We start from the raw sequence: 19,354 nt of genomic DNA, 5'->3' as shown, positions 1-19,354 counted from the left end.
CAACTGAAAACAACTTTGAATAAAACAACTGAAAAGAACAAAAAAGTAGAAAAACTCCCATGAATTACTGGCCAGTTTTTGAAGACAAAGAAGAAACACAGGTTTTGAAAGTCTCCCATATGTCCTTTCACAGTGAGAAAGGACCAAAAGTATGTTAATGACAGACCTCTTTTTCCAGAATTCTAGTGATCTCGCCCAGGGTTCGGTCCAACGCTGAGACCTTATTGTTTGCCCACGTGCCACTGTCTTGTACTTGGAGTTGTTTTAGAAGATCTTTGGCTAATCGCTGAAGCCTTAAGTGCAAAATGAAAGGGAAGAATGACAATAATGAATTAGGCAGGAGGAACTTCATTTTCCTAAACGTTTTTGTATTCTACTTGAGACTGCTGCATAGCACACTAGGGGAAGAAAACAGAAAGCTCACAGGATGTGTGCTCTATATTCAAGACCACCTGTGTACCCTCATGGCGTAACTCAGAACCAGAAGACAGCATTGTCCATTCACAGGATTAGTTAGCGCCATTGGCACCATAAGTTTCTGTGTGATGCTTAAGTTGGAAAAGAATTGAGGACAGAAAGGTGAAAGGATGACAGAGAAAATGAGTATGAAAACCTCAGCAGAGGGCTGGGTATGGTGAGATTATGCCTGTAATCTCAGCTAATAGGAAGTGGAGCTAGGGAGGATCTGGGTTTGAGGCTAGTCTGAGCAAAAAATTAAGAGAGATCTCATCTCAACAAACTGTGGTCCAGACTACAACATGGGAGGCTATAGGTAGGAGGATCACAATCCAGGCCAGCCCAAGCAAAAATGTGACACCCTAACTAAAAAATAACCTGAAGTAAAAAGTGCTGGAATGGAGGCATGGCTCAAGCGGCAGAGTAGTTGCCTAGCAAGCACAAGTACCACCAAAACAAAAAAAAAGAAAGAAAAGAACTTCAGCAGGTTTTCATATTTAAATCTTTCAGGTACACTTAGATATGCTAAACATTGTAAATGGTCACAGTGGCGACCTCCTGGGTTCCAGTTTGTAGCCAGTTTGGTATCATTTACTATTTGATTTTCACTGAGCAGTAAGTACCCCATATACCTAGACTGAGGGACTGGTATTGCATCTTTGTACCCTCACTTTGGTTTCAGGCACCTCACTGAGTAATCATTCCCTTTTTCCTACTTGTTGCTTGAGCATCCACTGACCAGATGTCTACAGATAGTAATCAAAACTACTTTTCCCTTACTCACTATTCCACAGGACATAATTGTAATCACACTCTTGCAAATGTCCTACACTCACTTGCTATTATCCCATTCCTATTGGACAATCCTTCTCCCCATTCCTCCCATGGTAACAAGGTCTATTTAGCTCTCACTATGGGCCAGGCACCTTTCTCAGTGCCTTCCATCATTTAGTTACATGACTTAATAAAAACATCTGCCATTCTTTCCCATAACTCAGTCATACCATACAGAAGACCACTATGACTGCTGACTGCAGATCTCACTAAATCTGTTTAGTCTGCTCGGTTTCTCGGTCTTCACAGTTTTACTTCATATAATTCTACTCTCCAAAACTCCAACCCTTTCCTTTCTGTCTCTTGCTTTCAGAAGATCTTACATTTCATAGGTAAAGTGGGAGTTACTGGAACAACAGAACCCTCACTGTCTGTCACAGAATCTGTCTGCTATCTTCATTTCTATCAGGCTCTCCCCTGTTTCTTCTATTACAACCCAGGCTGGGCCCTTCCTTCTCAGTAAGGCTAATGCCTTGACACAGGCCCTCTGTACAATACAGGAGGGTTTTCTAGATCTCAGTTCTTCTTCCTCCTGAATCAGGGTCTCTGCAAATGCCCTTCTCTCCTTCTGAAATGCTCCCCCATCCTCAAATTACCTAGGAAATGCAGTTCTTATCACAAAGGTTACTTTCTCTAATTTGGCTAGTCCTCTCAATACTTATCTAACTACTTGTTAAATGAGCACTTCTCCCTTGCAGAGCTTTCTATAATGATAGACATGCTCTTTATTTGCATGGTCCCACATGTAGGGGCTAGCGATATGGGGATATTGAACACTTGGAATATGGTTTTTGCAGTTTCCTGTGATACAGGAAGTGGGTTTTCAATTGTGTTTACTTTTAATAATCTAAATGGTAACTTGTGGCTAAAAGCTACAGTGTAGGACAATGGAGCAGTACAGCATAAATAAACTTCATGAGAGAATCCTGTCTACCTGCTTTATCCTTACCACCTAACATGCTGCCTGTACAGAAGTACGCTTGGCTGGTGTTGAGTAGATGAATGGTCTAGACAAGCAATTTCTCTTTGAATCTTAATATCTATAACCATAGGTTACAAAGTACTTCATATACATGATCTTGTTTACTCTTTTTAGTAACACTGTCAATTACTATTATCTCTACTTCAAAAATGAAGAGACTAAGGCTTAAGGAAGTTGTATGACTTTCCCAAGTCACACAATTGGGAAAGATTCAAACCTAGGCCTCTGATCTTTAAACCTCATGGTTTTGTCTTCATAACATTTTAAGATAACTCAAATAAGGAAGTTTTATTTACAAAAGTATTTCCTAGAATGCAATTTCATCTAAAATTTTATTTATGTAAAATCTAAAAATTTCTCAAGAATATAACAGCAAATGCAGCTGAAAAAAACCTCTAGTGAACTCTAGTTTAAACTTAGGTTATCTGTATGAAATTTACTTTGGTAAGTCTAAGAAAGAATATGAACACTAAAACCAAAAGTACCTATGTTTGAATTCTGGCTCCAGCACCTGTCATGTGTGCAAACCCTAAACAGGTTATTTAATTTCTCTACATCTCAGTTTATCTTAAAAGTTGGGATATATGTGTGTGTATATATACATACATGTGAGTGATGTATATGTGTATATATGTATGTATCTATCATCTCCTTTCAGAGCTTTTGAAGATCAGTAATAATATTTAACAGCATACACTAAAATGATCATTCAAAAATGGTCAACTATCATTAAAATGCAGTTATTGAAGGTGTCTAACAAAAGAAAAAGGTGAATGTGTACAATAAGATAATAGCAACATATTTCTTTTCATTCTAATCAAATATGGGCTAGAGTCCCATCCGATAGTAGTGACTGACCTTACCATGTGGAAATATATTGGCAGAAAACTTCATTGTGTGATAGATAAGTAGCTAATTCAGCTTTTGGCTGAATACAGTCTGCGTACTCTGTAACTAAATATCCAGTCATAGCAACAGAAGCAAGCAGTATTCTTACCAGGAATGCTCACATTCCACTGAAAACCAGGCATACTTAGGAAAGCACAAGGACCATTTTAATTCACAGAATAAAAGAGGCTTATATTTCACCCTGAGGTAAATCAAATCTGGGGTTCATATGAACCTGCCTTCAAGGAGAATGCCAAACAAAGGGGATGCTTTGGTAACATGAGCTAACGCTCTGTCTCGTTCCCTGCCTCCACATAAGCACCACACATGATACAGTCCCTTCAAAAACACATCAGGTTTTGGTGCGTGCTATAAACAATTATATAGAATGTTGCAGAAATCAAGCTGAAAGCTGTATTTTACCTACACTTCAAGAACAGGAGCTGCTTAGAGAATGCAGTTTTTAACTCAGAAATTGTTGTTTGGGTTACGTCTGGCAGATCGTTTTTCTAGCATGAAAAGGAGAGGTGGAGGCTTCATAACTTGCTGCCTAGAACATGAGAAGTAGCTGTCAGGTAAGTGGCTTTGTGGAGAATGCTGTGAGGTCAGGCATTTCTGCCCGAAACGGGAATTCATTCAATGGTTCCCAGCTCAACTACATCAATGGTAAATGCGAAATGCAAAGTCTCTCTACAGCGATATTGGGGTGTCCTTCCTCGGGGGTCTGGAAGATCTGTGAAAGTTTGAAAAGAGACTGGGTCTACTCCAGGAACTAACACTATTCTTCAGTGTGATGGACAGGAAGACAAAATCACAGGAACTCTTGCCTTTTCTTTCATATCCTCTATTTGGAAAGTAGAGAGTACATATTTAAGCCTATTTGTTCCCTTTCTACTTCTATATAATATGCATATTCCTGTATTTCTAAATATAAGAATGTAAAAAATCAAATAGTACCTTTTGATGGTCCCTATATAAGATGATATATATGTATACCATCTTATATATGCAGTGTACATACATTGCATCCAACAATGCAGACACGTTTATTTTTCCTACCTTATTGTGGAAAAAGACATATATATTCCCTTCTGAAGAATTATCCAATCCCCATGCTTAGATGGGCATGCTCAATGTGCCAAATGTTGTCAGCTGTTTTGCTTCTAGGCCTTCACTGTCAGGGGGAAGAGCTAGGGAATGCCTGCACGCTGTTACTTACACACACACACACACACACACACACACACACACACACACCCCACACACACACACACCCTACATTTATCTGCAGACAAATACAAGTTAATACTGATACCTCCAGTTCCAATTCACTATCACAAAGGTTTTCTGTTCTGCCTGGCTATATTTCTAACTCTCTTCTCCAGCAGTAAGCAACCTACCTTTTACAATCATCAACATACTTATTTGTCCAGTTCCCTCTGACAGCGTATCACCAATCTCTTTTCTGTATGTATGTCATTTTCATGGTTCTCAACCTTCTTGGACTTTGACATCCTTTGCAAGGCTCCCCAGGCATGTGGGTTCGTACAGACGCTGCCAGGGTGCCCTTCCATAGAGAGGCCCCACTCTGCTCTGACTCCCACACTAGGTGCAGTGTCCTATCCTGCATGGAGGCTCCTTTCTCCCTGTGGGCTTGGAGCCTCCCCACCATGCCATCATGCCCTTCTCACCCTACTCAGATTCTGACACACCCACTGTGACACTGCCGCCTCACCTAATGGCCTCAAGATTGAAATTTTCTGAAAGGAGGATGAGTTAACTACAGGGAAAAAGAAAGGATTGCTTTAATTTATTAGCTGGCATAATTTTATAAGGAGAAATTTCTTTTCATCTACTATTTGGTTACCAAGTTCATATAGGAAATGCAAGAAGAGAATTCAATTCTTTCTTTACTAATTTTCAAATTAAGTAAGTGATTTCCCATCATCTTCCAAAGGTGACAAATTAAAAATTTTAAATATTATGAACCCATGTTTTTGATTTACTTGCTAGATTTCAATCAGTTACAACTATTATCCTCTCTGGAGTTCTAATTATCCCATCTTTGCTGAGTAGGAGACTCTTCAAGTTGCATCCTTAGTCAGCTGACAACACATTAGCAGTTTTTGAGTTCCCTTATCATCCCATATGACAACACATTCAGATCTGGAATCAGTCATTTCCCCAATAAGTCCTTGATTCTTTTAATGAGAAATGGTATTTCAACCCCCAAATCAGTGAGCACTAGTGAAGTTCATTGCTATGAAGTTGGTCACTGTTTCTCAGCCTTTTCAATGGACAGAGCAAGGAAATAAATAAATGCATGTATAAACACATACATACATATATAAGCATGTAAGAATATAGGTACACATGCATACACAAAATCATACATGCAATGCCTTTGTAAAGAGAAGATACTTGTAAAGACCATATAATTCAAAGTCAGCCCTATGTGAGTTTTCCCTGGTTTCTACTACATTACATTTACGTCCTTTCTTCCAAACTGAGACCTCAGTTCTCAGGTCACAGGGGATGAGAGGTTTCTAGTCTCCATGATCTCCTTTACATTTTCCTGAACTGCATGCACTGCAGTCTCAAAAAAACATCACAGTAAAAATATCAATGGTATCATAAGAGAATGGCATGTATCTTCCCCATTCTTCCTAATCTTTTTCTCACAGTGGTACTACAAAATTAGCTGAGAGATAACCATTTTATACATATTCTGTTCCTTTAGGAAATTGGTTAATACAAGAAATTATAACTTTAATGTTCATTTGCAGTCTTTATTTTGATGTCATTTATGTTATTTCGGTTATCTGAAGTTCATTATCATTTTTTAAAGTACCTTTTTTTTTTTTAAAAAAAAAGAGAACTTTCAAGTTCACAGAAAAATGAAGAAGATACTCTAATTGTATTGTAAGATCCAAGAAAAGGAAATGTGGGCCAAGGATTTGTAAATGGCAAAACTGATGTTTGAGGACAGAAAATCATGCAAAGGAGGAACTGAGAGCATGTCAGTGAAAGCCTTTCCCAAGGCCGAGTGGAGAATAGGCTCAGATCTTTCTCAGGTTGGCCGTGAACTCCCCAGAGAAGCAAGCCAGCTAGCTGGAGGCTCTCCACTCCTACACCGTGAGCCTGCCTTTGCTTTCCGCCGGGTAATGCCACATTTGTCTGGTGGCTATTTATTCCCAGTCACTTGTCTTTGGAGTTCAGAGATACCTGATGTTCTTATTGTAAATGCTGCTGTGAGGGTTTTGGGGTTTTCTTTTTCTTTGTTTTTTGTTTTTTTCTTAACTAGTTCTCTGGTTCCTGGGTGAAGAATCAGAGATATTGAAAATTTATTGCTTCTGTCATTACTGCCATTTTTAAAGACTTCATACTCTAAAAGAACATCCCAGTCACCCTACAAGGAACAGACTGTTGTAAACAAGGACAGAAGCAGTGAGATTAATTAAGAGGCTCCTACAATAATCTAGATGAGAGATGAAGTAGGTAAATCTAGAGGGAGTGAACAGTGGTCAGATTCTGAATATATTTTGAATATAGAGCCAACAGAATTTGTGATGAATTCAAACTAGCGTGTGAAAAGGACAAAGGATGACTTCAAAGGTTTTAGCCTTGGCTTTAAGGATGGGCTTGCCATTTCCCAAAATGAGCAAGATTACAAGGGATAATGTCTAAGTCCAAATTTTAGAAGACTGACTTTGTACATGTTTACTTGAGGGGTGCAAACAAACAGACATCCAAGTGAAAATGCTGATTATGAAGTATGAGTCTGGAGTTTGGGAAAGCAGTCTGAGTCTGGATTGTGGATATAAATTTAAAATCCATCAATGCCTAGAGATTAAATCCATGAAACTGAGTAAGATTACCAAGGAAGTAATTCTCTAACCAAATTCTCAGGCAAAGGCATATTTAACATTTGTGGTCAAGAAGATGAACAGGAAAAAAGCAAAAAATACTAAAAAAAAAAAAAAAGCAACCAGTCAACAAGAGAAGAATCCAGAGAGAGTTGTATAACAGACTGCAAAAGACCCTCAAATAATTATGTCTTGTACATTCTTATCCTACAGAGACTCGGGACTTGGCCAAGTTTTGCTTTGGCTAGTAATTTTTAACTCCATAAGCAAATGTGACCCAAGCAAAGAGTTCATAACAGCTTATGTACTGGAGATTTTCCCATTGCCACATACAGAAGCTCTGGCCTGCTAATAGTATGAAGAAGCCCATGCAACAGTGAACATCAACTGTCAGACATGAGGGAGACCCTATTAGATAGTCCAGCCCCAGTGAAAAATAGCAACAGATAATGAGTACAAGTAGTAACACAAGGGTCAAGTGGGAGAAGTATTTCAAGATAAGGAGAGTATCAAATGCGTCATGTGGTTCATGGTGGCTGGATGCAGTGAGAGTGGAGAATCAACCTTTGGATTTAGCAATAAGGAGGTTACTACACTCCTTAATACAAGGTGTTTTGATGAAACAGTAGAAAAGAAAGTCTGTTTAGAGTAAGATCAAAAGGGAATGGGGGACGAGGAATTAGATAGCCATAAATGGGTTGAGAAGGACCCAAGAATCTTTTTTTTTTTTAATTGAGTCAGGGTCACACTACATGTTTCTTGAGTTTATTGTTAAAATTTTTGATTTTATATTGCTGTTGTAAATGGTACTTATACTTTCCATGAGGTTATCACAAAGAAAATCTGTTAATTTTGATGTCTTGGATATACTATTATATAACCTTAGGTAAATTACCCTCTCTAGAGTTTAGTTTTCCTAATTAATTTAGTAAGAGTTGTAAAGAATGATTCAGCTCACATAGAGTCTAGAATAAGGTAAAGGCTCAGTAAATTTTATACATTATTATTAATTTGATAATCAGCCATCTTACTGCAGATATTTTTCTTCTCTTACTAGTTTTTCACTTCTCTAGGCTTTGAGTTACATGTATGATCATAATATTGTTAATTTTATTTCTTCCTTTAACACTTTTTGTGGTTTTTTCTTTTAGCATTGCAATGGATAATACTTTCAAGAAATACCTAGTTATCTGATGGGTATCTTATTTCTGACAGGCAGCAGTATTTCTATTATAAGTAATGGTTACATTAATAGTCTGTAGTGTATCTAAACCAGCAACTGGTTATAGAGATTCCTCAACTGCGTGCACTTCAGTTGTTTCTTTACTTTTTCACTGTTGATAATAACAATGAAACAGTCATATTTGTATATAAACATCTGGGCACATTTTGAATTATTTTACTTAATAGCATCAAGTGTGAAGTGGCTTTCCAAAGCTACTAATGCACATTGCCTTTCAAGAGACTACACTAATTTGTACTCCTATCAGTAGGGTCTGTGAGCACTTTCTCACTGTGCCTTTACTGGCACTGCTTTTGAAAGAAGCAAATTATTATTTTATTTAGCTACTCTGTAATTACACTTAAACCACAGTGGTAGAGTCCAAATCTAATTTCATCTAAAATCACTAACCTCATCTAAAATCTCACTGGAATTAGAGAATACACTTCTAATTAAGGATTGGCACTAGGAACAATTTTTATAGAGATCTCAGAGGAAGAAACTTACCTTTTCAGAACCCAATCTGTTACAACAGGGTTTTTAAACCTCTACACTATTGACATTCAAATGGGTAATTTTTTGCTGTGGGAGGCTGTTTGGAATGCTGAAAAATGTTCAGCAGAATCCCTACCTCTTCTCCCTTGATGCCAGGAGCATCTTTTACCCAGGCTGTGCTAATGAGAACTGTGCTCAGACATGACCACATGTCTCCTAGCAGAATCACCTCCAGATGGATACCACTGTCTTAAGAGAATACTATTCTATGGGTCAGAAACAAAGCCCCTAATCATAGCCATGGTCTGGTGGTTCAGATACACTTGTTATAGGTAGAGACCAAAGAAAAGTAGAAGTAAAATGTGGGATAAAACACTCACTTTGCTTTATATGGTGAATCAGAGCCAGAGTTTCTTGTTTCCATTAAACTCTCATATTCCTTGGCCCTGAAAAGAAACAAGTTTTACCACAGTTATTTTGCAGCCATTTTTAATAATTTTATAACAACCCAAAACTTTAGTTGCATGCTCTTCTCCTGCTATAAAATCGTGCTGCTAATGTGACAAATTAGTTACATTAATTTTAACACATGGATTTATCAAATTCCTTCTTGAATCATTACAAATGCTATAGTGAAATACTGAAAAACACGCACTTCCTCATAAAATTTAGAGCAGACTCATACAAAGACCTCCACATTCACAGATCTGATTCAGAATGGTTATTTTTCAGAAATGGGAATACTGATAACTAAAAATAGCCGACAACATTTCTACAAACTAGTTGAGGCAGCTAACTACCTAAGTATCTCAAAATGTAAAACACAGGTAAAGAAACTTCAGAAATAATTTAAAAGGCTACGGAAATAACTTGGCTACATCCTCAAAGATATGCTTTCTTTTTGTTGTTTATACTGACTAAATGCCAAAGATCCAGAGAAGTCCATGGTATCATTTCTTTGCCACTGTCTAATTAGGCTCTACATGCCTAAACCAGGACGTGATAGTCACCAACAAGTCACTAGACAGGTCTCACTATAGCAATTCATTAATATTGATTTGCTTATTTCTCTTTTTTGGAGGAAAAAAAAGAGGGAAATGTTAATTTAAAGCTTAAGTACTCAACCTGAGGCAGACAGAGCAAGGAAAATGAGGCACGGGAAACAGAGCTAGAGTAAACACCGCATTAATGAATACCTGATCAGAACACAGGCACTACCTTCTGTGCTATAAGCCTTACACTCCCTCATAAGGTGCAACATTTAATAGAAAGAAAAAACAGAACAGCTCTTTCTCTTGACCCTGCCGACTTGTCCAAATAATTAGTGTGCTCTAAACCTAACCAAGGATATTTTAAAGAAAAACACTTACCCTGAGAGAAAAAATCAGTTGAGAAAATTATTCCACTGGTGTAAAAGTGTTTACTAAAAATATTTATCTCCAGGATGAACACTTGTCTTAAAGAGAGCATCTGGCAGAACTCATCCTTTCTTTAAAGAGGTGCTCAGACATCTATGTCATAATTACCCAAACTTAATAAAGGGAGCAACCTTGATATCTTTGGGCTCAACTGATAAAACAGCCTAACAAGAAAAAAGATTAAATTTATTAGGTGTTCAGAACAAAGAGGAACAGTCATGTTAGGGCAAATTATTCCATCATAAAGACCTACATGTTAGAGCACTCAATATATCTATGATTGGATGTGCCTGCACCCATGTCTAGGTGGTGCACTATCTCTTCTTTGCTTTGCTTTACTAGTAAGCTTTCTTGGTCTCTACTACTCTGATTATTTTATGTGACTACATCATGAACTCTGTACCCAAGAGCAGATGGAGGCTTTCCTCTTTTGGAGCTCTCCTCCCTGGAGCCTCACTGGTTCTCGTAACAATCCAAAGGGTTCTAATCTTAAACAATCTAGTGGCATATAAAAATCTACACAGCAGTAACAAAAAAAAATAAGCTCTGCTTCATAAAAACATAAAAAATGCACATTACAACAGTGCTAATAAAGAAAAACCAAAATAGCACAAGTTATTTTGGGGAATAAAAAAGTGTCTAAGATGGAATAAAACATGAAATTGTGCATTGTTTCAACGTAGATATGCTAACACTATCAGAAAAAAATATTAAGGTATATCAAAATGAGGAAATAACTGACATTTGTAAGTAACTGAAATCTCATCTAAAAGGTGGAAAAAGCAAGTCTACAGGTTTGAATATGTTCCATCAGCCCAGGCTTATACATTCACAATCTCATATGCACCTGTAAACTCAGTAGGGCATTATCCCATTTTTCACAGAAGGCACTAAGACTGAAGAAGGCTCTGTTTATATTAAAACAAATATATATCTAGGTCTAAGGTAGGAATGACTGAATCCATTCTCTCATTCATGCATATAAACCTAGAATTTTATTTCCAAAAATCTTAATTTGACTTGAAATGGTAGTTTATCACCTTTTCATAATCTTGTCTTGATTCACTTTCAGCAATCAGTGAAATGCTTATTTCCATAGTTTCAAATCTGTATAAACTAGACTGTGGGGGATAGGAAGACATATATACACAGTAGAAGCTTCAAGGAATTTACTCTCCAGAAAGAGGAAGAAAACATAACAGCATCAAAAGACACATAATTGCACAGAGCAGAGTAACAGATGAGTTCTGAGGTGTGTTTATTTCCAACTAAGACGTGGAGGTAAGTTTCCCCGAGGAAAGGGAATGTGTACTTGCTTGAAAAATGGGGGACGTGGTGTTTCTAGTAGAGAAGAGTGAGAAAGCAATGCAAACGTAAGGAAATGCAAGTTCTGTGCAAAGACTCATGTGGCGAGGGCAAAAGATTAAAATATGGGTACCTGTAAAACAAGGAGGAAGGAACCCTTTTGGGTATTCTATCACAACAAATTCTTCCTGATGTTAAAGATCACAATCCACTCTGTTAAGACTAAATTTTTGTTGGCATGGTGCTGCACACTGCATTTTCTTCTTTTAAAGTTCTGTAATTATCATGGCCACATTATGGGGTGTCACTTACTCCAACTTATTTTTCGTTACAATCTTCAGACTATTTTATCAATCTTCTCAAAGACTTGATCTTACCAATCTCTTTAATTTCTTATCTTTCTAAAGTACAGAACATTGTCAATGCTATACATATACTTGTTAAATACAAATAAGTGAAAACACAGATCACACTTTCCATGAGGGTGATGTAACTACTATAGCTCTTTCCATTGTTTAGGTTACCTCCACTTCAACTGATAACAAAATCATTTAAAATTTCATCTGTGCAAATCTGTGACCACACCCCATAAGCTTCACACTGCCTGTCACAAATTTAAAATCACCTGTAGTTTCCATTTTAATTTACTCCTAAAAACTTACTGAAAATAATATTTTTACACCCTTGATTCCAAAGAGTTAAACGTTTTTGCTGCATATATTTTTCTTTTCATTTTGGGGGCAATTTTTCGAGGTATAATTTTCATACAACAAAAACTTCGTGTTGTAAGTGTATAATTCAGCAAGTTTTCACAACTATGAACTCAAACATAATCAAAGCCACACTCAAGATATAAGACATTTTCAGGACTCTACTAAGTTTTCTTGTCTCTTTGTAGTCAATATCTTCCCTCATCCTCTTCCTCCCAGAGACCACTCATATGCTTTCTATCATTAGTGTTCTAGAACATCAATTACTATAATTGTACACACTGCATTGTATCTGGATTAATTCATTTAACTCAAAGTTCTTGACATCCTTTAATACTGCTGAACATATCTCTCATTCGTTTATTCTTACTGCTTAACAATGTTCCACCATTTGTAGACATTCTAATCTGAGTTGCCCATTCACCAACTGAACACTTCACTTCTTTTCAGATTAGGACTATTAGAAATACAGTTAACATGAACATTTCTAGACAAGTCCTTGTGTAGGAAAATGTCTTCATTTCTCTTGGATAAATACCCAGGAGTGGGATATGTTGGGCCATACAATGAGCATATGCTTAAGTTACAAAAGTAGTTGTGAAAGTGGGCATTCTAATTTGCAGTTTTTCCAGCAAAATATTATAGTTCAGTTGCTTTAGTCCTTGCCAGGACTTAGTACAGTCAGTCTTATTTCAGCTATTCTCAAAGGTGTGTTAGTATCTGTGATTTAATTGACATTTTCCTAGGGAATAGAGACTTAAACAATTTCTTTCGGCTTATTTGCTATTCTTCCTCTCCAGTGAAGTGCATTCAAATTTTTGGCCCATTTTCAATTAAATTAGATTTTTTTTTCAGAGGATGGTGGTAAAGTAGGGCTTTGAGATTTTGTGGCAAATTTCTTGTTTTATTGATGTACTTTCTAAATATATGCAGTGTATCATTTATATCTTAGAATATCAGGAATTCAAATTCTGACCTTTTATGTCTTGGCATATATTAACTTTTCATACATGTTCCATGGAAATTTTTTAAAGGAATATCTATCTTTTATTAATAGACATTAAAGCTTGGACATAGATATCTGGGCTTATTCCTGGACTCTCAATTCTATTTCATTAATTTATGTGTTTATCTGTATGTTAATACCACTTGATCACTAGCATCTTTAGTAGTTTTAGACATCAAGAAATTTAGGCTTCTAATTTTGTTTTTCATTGTCGACCTTGTTAGACTCATCTGGGTCTTGCAACTGCGTATAAATTTTCTTGCAAAAGCAGTAGCTGTAATTTTGATAGGGATTACACTGAATCGGTAGACACAATTTTGGAAGTATTACAATATTAACAATATTAAGTCTTCTAATGGGTTCTCTAACAAGATGTCTTTCCATTTTCTTAGACCATCCATGTTTGTGGTTTTCAGTGTACAAGTCTTATACTACCTTGGTTAGATTTCTTAATCATTTTATTCTTTTTGATGTGGTGTAAATGGAATTGCTTATTTAATTTTCTTTTTGGATTATACATTATTAGTAGATAGAAATACAATCTATCTTTGTATGTTGAACTTGCGTCTTGCAGTTTTGCTGAATTCTGTTATTACCTGAGTAATTTTGCATGTGCTGTCAGTCTGTGAAATCTTTAGGGTGGTCTATTTTTAAGACTATGATATCTTCAGATAAAAATAGTTTAGTATTTTGCTTCCCAATTTGCATAATTTTTATGTATTTTATTAGCATACATTAATTGTAAAATAGGTTTCATTATGACATTTTCATGCATGTATACAATAAATGTTGGCTATATTCACTCCTCCAGTACCTTCCTTCACCTCCTTTCCTGCTCCCAGTGATTCTATTCCTCTTCCCAAATAGTTCCCCTTCTACTGTCATGTCTTTTTAAAATCTAGACTCCATATATATGAGAAAACATGCAATACCTATCTTTCTGAGTCTGGCTTATTTCACTTAACATGATGTTCTCTAGTTCCATTTGTTTTCCTACAAATGATGTAATTTCTTTCTCTAAGGCTGATTAAAATTCAATTATGTACATATTTTTTTAAATTCATTCATGAGGTGATGGACACTTAGGCTGATTCCATAGCTTGGCTATTGTGTCCAGTGCTACAATAAAAATGGGTGTGCAGGTTATCTATACTGTAGGTTGCCTTTGGGGTACAGGAATGGTACAGCTGGCCCATATGGTATTGGCATTTTTAGTCTTTTGAGGAAGTTCCATATTGATTTCCATAAAGATCCACTAATTTACTTTTGCACCTTAAGTATATAAGGGTTCCTTATCACCCACATCCGGTCAGCATTTTTTGTTGTTTATTTTATTGCTGAAAGATGGAATTTCAATGTTGTGTTGATTTGTAATTTCCTGATGACTAAGGATGTTGAACTTTTTTCATGTATTCTTTGGACAAATGTATGTCTTTTGAGAACTGTCTTATCAACTCATTTGCGTGTTTGTTGGATTATTTGCTCATTTGGTGTTTAATGTTTTTGAGTTCTTTATATATTGTGGACATTAGTCCCAGTGGAGGCTGACTCTTCACTCTGTTGATTGTTTCCTTTGCTGTGCAGAAGTTCTTAAACTTGATGTAATCCCATTTCTCAATTCTTGTTATTTTTCCTTAGCTATTTTGGAGTCCTAATTGAGAAAGTCATTGTCTATGCCTATACTTTGAAGTGTTTTACCTATGTTTTTCTTTAGTAGTTGCAAAATTTCACATCTTACATTACGATCTTTGCTCCACTTTCAATTGATTTTTGTACAGAATGAGAGATAGAGACTAACTTCACTCTTCATTTCTTTCTTTTTTGGCAACACTGGGGTTTGAACTCAGGGCCTCATGGTTGCTAGGTAGGCACTTTACTGCTTGCACAACTTCGCCAGCCCACTCTTCTTCATTTGGATATCCATTTTTTCCAACACCATTTGTTAAAAAGTCTGTCTTATTTCCAATGTATGTTACTGGAATCTTTGTTGAGAGTAAGATAGTTGTAGCTGCATAGGCCTATTTCTGTGGCCCCTATTCTATTCCAGGTCTATATGGTAGTTTTGTTACTATGGGATTGAAGTATAATTTGAAATCAGATATTGTGACAATGTTCTCTTGCTCAGGATTGCTCTATTGATGCTTCCATATGAACTTTTGGATTGTTTTTCTATTTCTATGAAAATGACATTGGAATTTTGATGGGATTGCATTGAACCTATAGATCACTTTCAGTAATATAAACATTTTCATAATACTAATTCTGTTGATCCATGAACCCGGGAGGTCTTTCCATCTTTAGTGGCTTCCTCAGTTTCTTTCCTCAGCATTTTTATGCTTTTCACTATACAGGTATTTCACCTGTTTGGTTCAGTTTATTCTTAGGTATTTTATTGTTTTAAGACTATTGTGAATGGGAATGTTTTACTGATCTCTTTCTCAGAAAGTTTACTGGGGCCTTTTAAGTATAGCATCATGTCAGCTGAAAATAGGGATAATCTGACTTCTTTCTTTCTTATTTGTAGCCCTTTTATGTTCCTCTCTTTTCTTATTGTTTTGATTAAGAATTCAAGCACTGTTTTATTTTGTGTGTGTGTGTGTGTGTGTGTGTGTGTGTGTTGATTTATTTTTTTCCTTTATTGTTGTGCTGGGTGGGGGTATGTTGTGGTGTTTTCAAAGGTTCTTACAATGTATCAACTGTATCATACTTGAATTCATCCCCTCCACTGCTCCCCTTTATTCCTCCCTTCCCCATTCATGGAATAGTTTCAACAGGTACCATTATTGCATTTATATGCATGTGTACACATTTTCTACACCATATTCACCCTCTTACCCCCTTCCTGCCACCTTCCCCCTCCCACTGGTGCCAACTCCACTCCCCGCAGGCAGGACCTGTTCTCCCCTCCTGTTCTCTGATCTTGCAAAAAAGATAAAAAGAAAAACATATCATTTCTGCTTGCTTGAGATAAAGGTAGCTAAACAGGGAGTTTCCTTGTGATATTTCCATGTACATATGTGCTATACCCCCAATTGGTTTATCTCCTCTAAGTTATCTACATTCTCTACCTTAGCCCCTTTCTTATGGTGGTTTCAGCCAGTTTCATTTTTATATTCATTCTTATGTAGAGAATATTCCATATTCAAGTTGTTTCCTTCTTTTACCCTATCCCTCCCGTGTATGACCTCCCTTAATGTGACCATGTTGCATAATATTGCTGCATTTGTGTTAGGTCTATATTCTGCATATGAGGGAATACATGCAGCTTTTGACCTTCTGAGTTTGGATGACTTCACTTAAGGTGATGTTCTCCACTTCCATCCATTTACCTGCAAATGACAAGATTTCATTCTTCTTTGTGGCTGAGTAAAATTCCATCGTATATAAATAACACATTTTCTTAATCGATTCATCAGTAGTGGGGCATCCTGGCTGTTTCCATAGCTTAGTTCTTGTGAATAGTGCTTCAATAAACATAGATGTGCAGCTGTCTTTGTTGTAAGCTGATTCACATTCCTTTGAAGATGGCCCTAGGAGTGATATTTCTGGGTTGTATGACAGGTCTATTTCTAGTTTTTTAAGGAGTCTCCACACTGTTTTCTGTAGTGGTTGTAACAGCTTACATTCCCACCAGCAGTGTATTAGGGTTCCTTTTCCCCCTGCATCCTCATCAACAATTGTAGCCATCCTAACGGGCGAGGTGGAATTCTAATTTGGTTTTGATTTGCATTTCCTTTATGGCCAGAGATGGTGAGCATTTTTTCTTTTTCTCTTTTTTTTTTTTTTTTTAGCCATTTAAACATCTTCCTTCAAAAAGGCTCTGTTTGGTTCATTTGCCCATTTCTTCATTGGGTCAGTGATTTTTTGGGAGTTGAGTTTTTTGCGCTCCCTGTATATTCTGGTTATCTTGTCTGATATATAGCTGGCAAAGATTTTCTTCCATTCTGTGGGTGGCTTCTTCAATTTATAAACCATTTCTTTTGTTGTACAGAAGCTTTTTAATTTCATGTAGTCCCATTTGTCAATCCTTTCTCTTAGTTGCAAAGCCAAATGAGCTCTACTAAGGTAGTCATTGCCTATGCCTATTGCTTCCAGTGTATTCCCTGCTTTTTCCAGTACAAATTTCAAGATTTCAGTTCTTATATTAAGGTCCTTAATCCACTTTGCATTGATACTTGTACAGGGTGACAAATATGGATCTAATTTCAGTTTCTGCAGGCAATTTCCCAGCAACATTTGTTGAAGAGGTTATCTTTTCTCCATAGTATGTTTTTGGTGTCTTTGTCAAAAATTAGGTGGACGTAGTTATATCTGGGTATTTTATTCCACTGGTCTTCATGTCTGTTTTTGTGTCAGTACCATGCTGTTTTTATTGCTATGGCTCTGTAGAATGGTTTGAAATCAGGTACTGTGATACCTTCAGTGTTGTTTTTTGCTCAGTATTGTCTTGGCTATTTGTGGTCTTTTATCAAACACTGTTTTAAAAAAAAGAGTGTCTGGTTCCTGAATCACCACTGTCTGGTTCATGAAGTTAGAGAAAATACTTTTCTTTCCCCCATTCAGTTTAAACTATCAGCCAGAGGTTTGACATATATAGCATTTATTATGTTGAGGTGTGATCCTTCTAATCCTAGTTCCTTCTGGGCTTTTTTTTAACAAAGAGACGTGAAATTTTTCAGAGGCTTTTTCTGCATCTATTGAAATGGTCATGTGATTTTTATTCTTGGGTCTATTTTTGTGCTGTATTACACTTAATTGATTTGAGTATACTGAACCATTCCTGTGTCCTTGGCATGACACCAACTTGATCATGGTGTATGATCCTTTTAATTTGTTGCTGAATACAGTTTGCAAGTGTTTTATTGAGGACTTTCACAATAATGTTCAAGGAAATTTGTCTATAGATTCTTTTTTGTTGTTGCTGTGGCTGTATTCTTACCTGGTTTTGTTATCAGGGTAATACTGACTTTATAGAAGGAACATGAAAGGTTTCTTTGCTTTCTATTTTATAAAACTATTTATAAAATAGTTCCAGGAGCATTGATGTTAGTTCTTTAAAGGTGTGTAGAATTCAGAGGCAAATCCATCTAGTTCTGGGCCTGTCTCTTTTGGGAGATTATTTATTACAGTTTCAACCACATTACTTGTTTACATTTTATAGACTATTGGTTTAATTTTGATAGGTCCTATGCATTGAGAAATCTGGTATTTATTCTACTATCCCCCCCATTTTTCCTTTAATTTACTAACTTTAATATTTTCTTTTAGTTTTTTTTTAAGTTTGTCAATCTTGTTTATGTTTCAAAGAACCAACTCTTTGTTTCATTGATCTTTTGTGTTGTTCCCTCAGTCTTCATTTAATTAACCCTCCCATTGTTGTTACATCTTTGCTTCTACTAATTTTGGGTTTGGCTTGCTCATGTTTTTCTAACAAGTTGAGGTACATTATCAGGTTATTTGAGATATCCCAAATTTTATTTTATTTTATTTTATTTTATTATTCATATGTGCATACAAGGCTTGGTTTATTTCTCCCCCCTGCCCCCACCCCCTCCCTTACCACCCACTCCACCCCCTCCCGCTCCCCCCCTCAATACCCAGCAGAAACTATTTTGCCCTTATCTCTAATTTTGTTGTAGAGAGAGTATAAGCAATAATAGGAAGGAACAAGGGGTTTTGCTGGTTGAGATAAGGATAGCTATACAGGGCATTGACTCACATTGATTTCCTGTGCGTGGGTGTTACCTTCTAGGTTAATTCTTTTTGATCTAACCTTTTCTCTAGTTCCTGGTCCCCTTTTCCTATTGGCCTCAGTTGCTTTAAGGTATCTGCTTTAGTTTCTCTGCATTAAGGGCAACAAATGCTAGCTAGTTTTTTAGGTGTCTTACCTATCCTCACCCCTCCCTTGTGTGCTCTCGCTTTTATCATGTGCTCATAGTCCAATCCCCTTGTTGTGTTTGCCCTTGATCTAATGTCCACATATGAGGGAGAACATACGATTTTTGGTCTTTTGAGCCAGGCTAACCTCACTCAGAATGATGTTCTCCAATTCCATCCATTTACCAGCGAATGATAACATTTCGTTCTTCTTCATGGCTGCATAAAATTCCATTGTGTATAGATACATTTTCTTAATCCATTCGTCAGTGCTGGGGCATCTTGGCTGTTTCCA

General features: G+C 36.6%; 1 protein-coding gene across 4 annotated transcripts in view; it reads right to left on the bottom strand.

Moving 5' to 3' along the window:
* Window positions 1-19,354, bottom strand: part of Scaper (S-phase cyclin A associated protein in the ER) — a 477,645-nt gene that overhangs the window by 210,726 nt on the left and 247,565 nt on the right. For 2 of the 4 annotated variants that reach the window (XM_074061919.1, XM_074061920.1), the window contains exons 22-23: window positions 9,124-9,189; window positions 167-293 (exon numbers count right to left, since the gene is read on the bottom strand). In XM_074061919.1, coding sequence (XP_073918020.1) covers window positions 167-293; window positions 9,124-9,189 — 193 coding nt within the window. Of the gene's footprint in view, window positions 1-166; window positions 294-9,123; window positions 9,190-10,113; window positions 10,393-19,354 lie in introns of those variants that run through there. The other 2 variants (XM_074061921.1, XM_074061925.1) reach the window with 2 other exon arrangements.

This window comes from Castor canadensis, chromosome 19 (genome assembly GCF_047511655.1).
Source record: "Castor canadensis chromosome 19, mCasCan1.hap1v2, whole genome shotgun sequence".
Lineage (NCBI taxonomy): Eukaryota > Metazoa > Chordata > Mammalia > Rodentia > Castoridae > Castor > Castor canadensis.
This window is presented reverse-complemented; position numbering and strand designations above follow the sequence as displayed.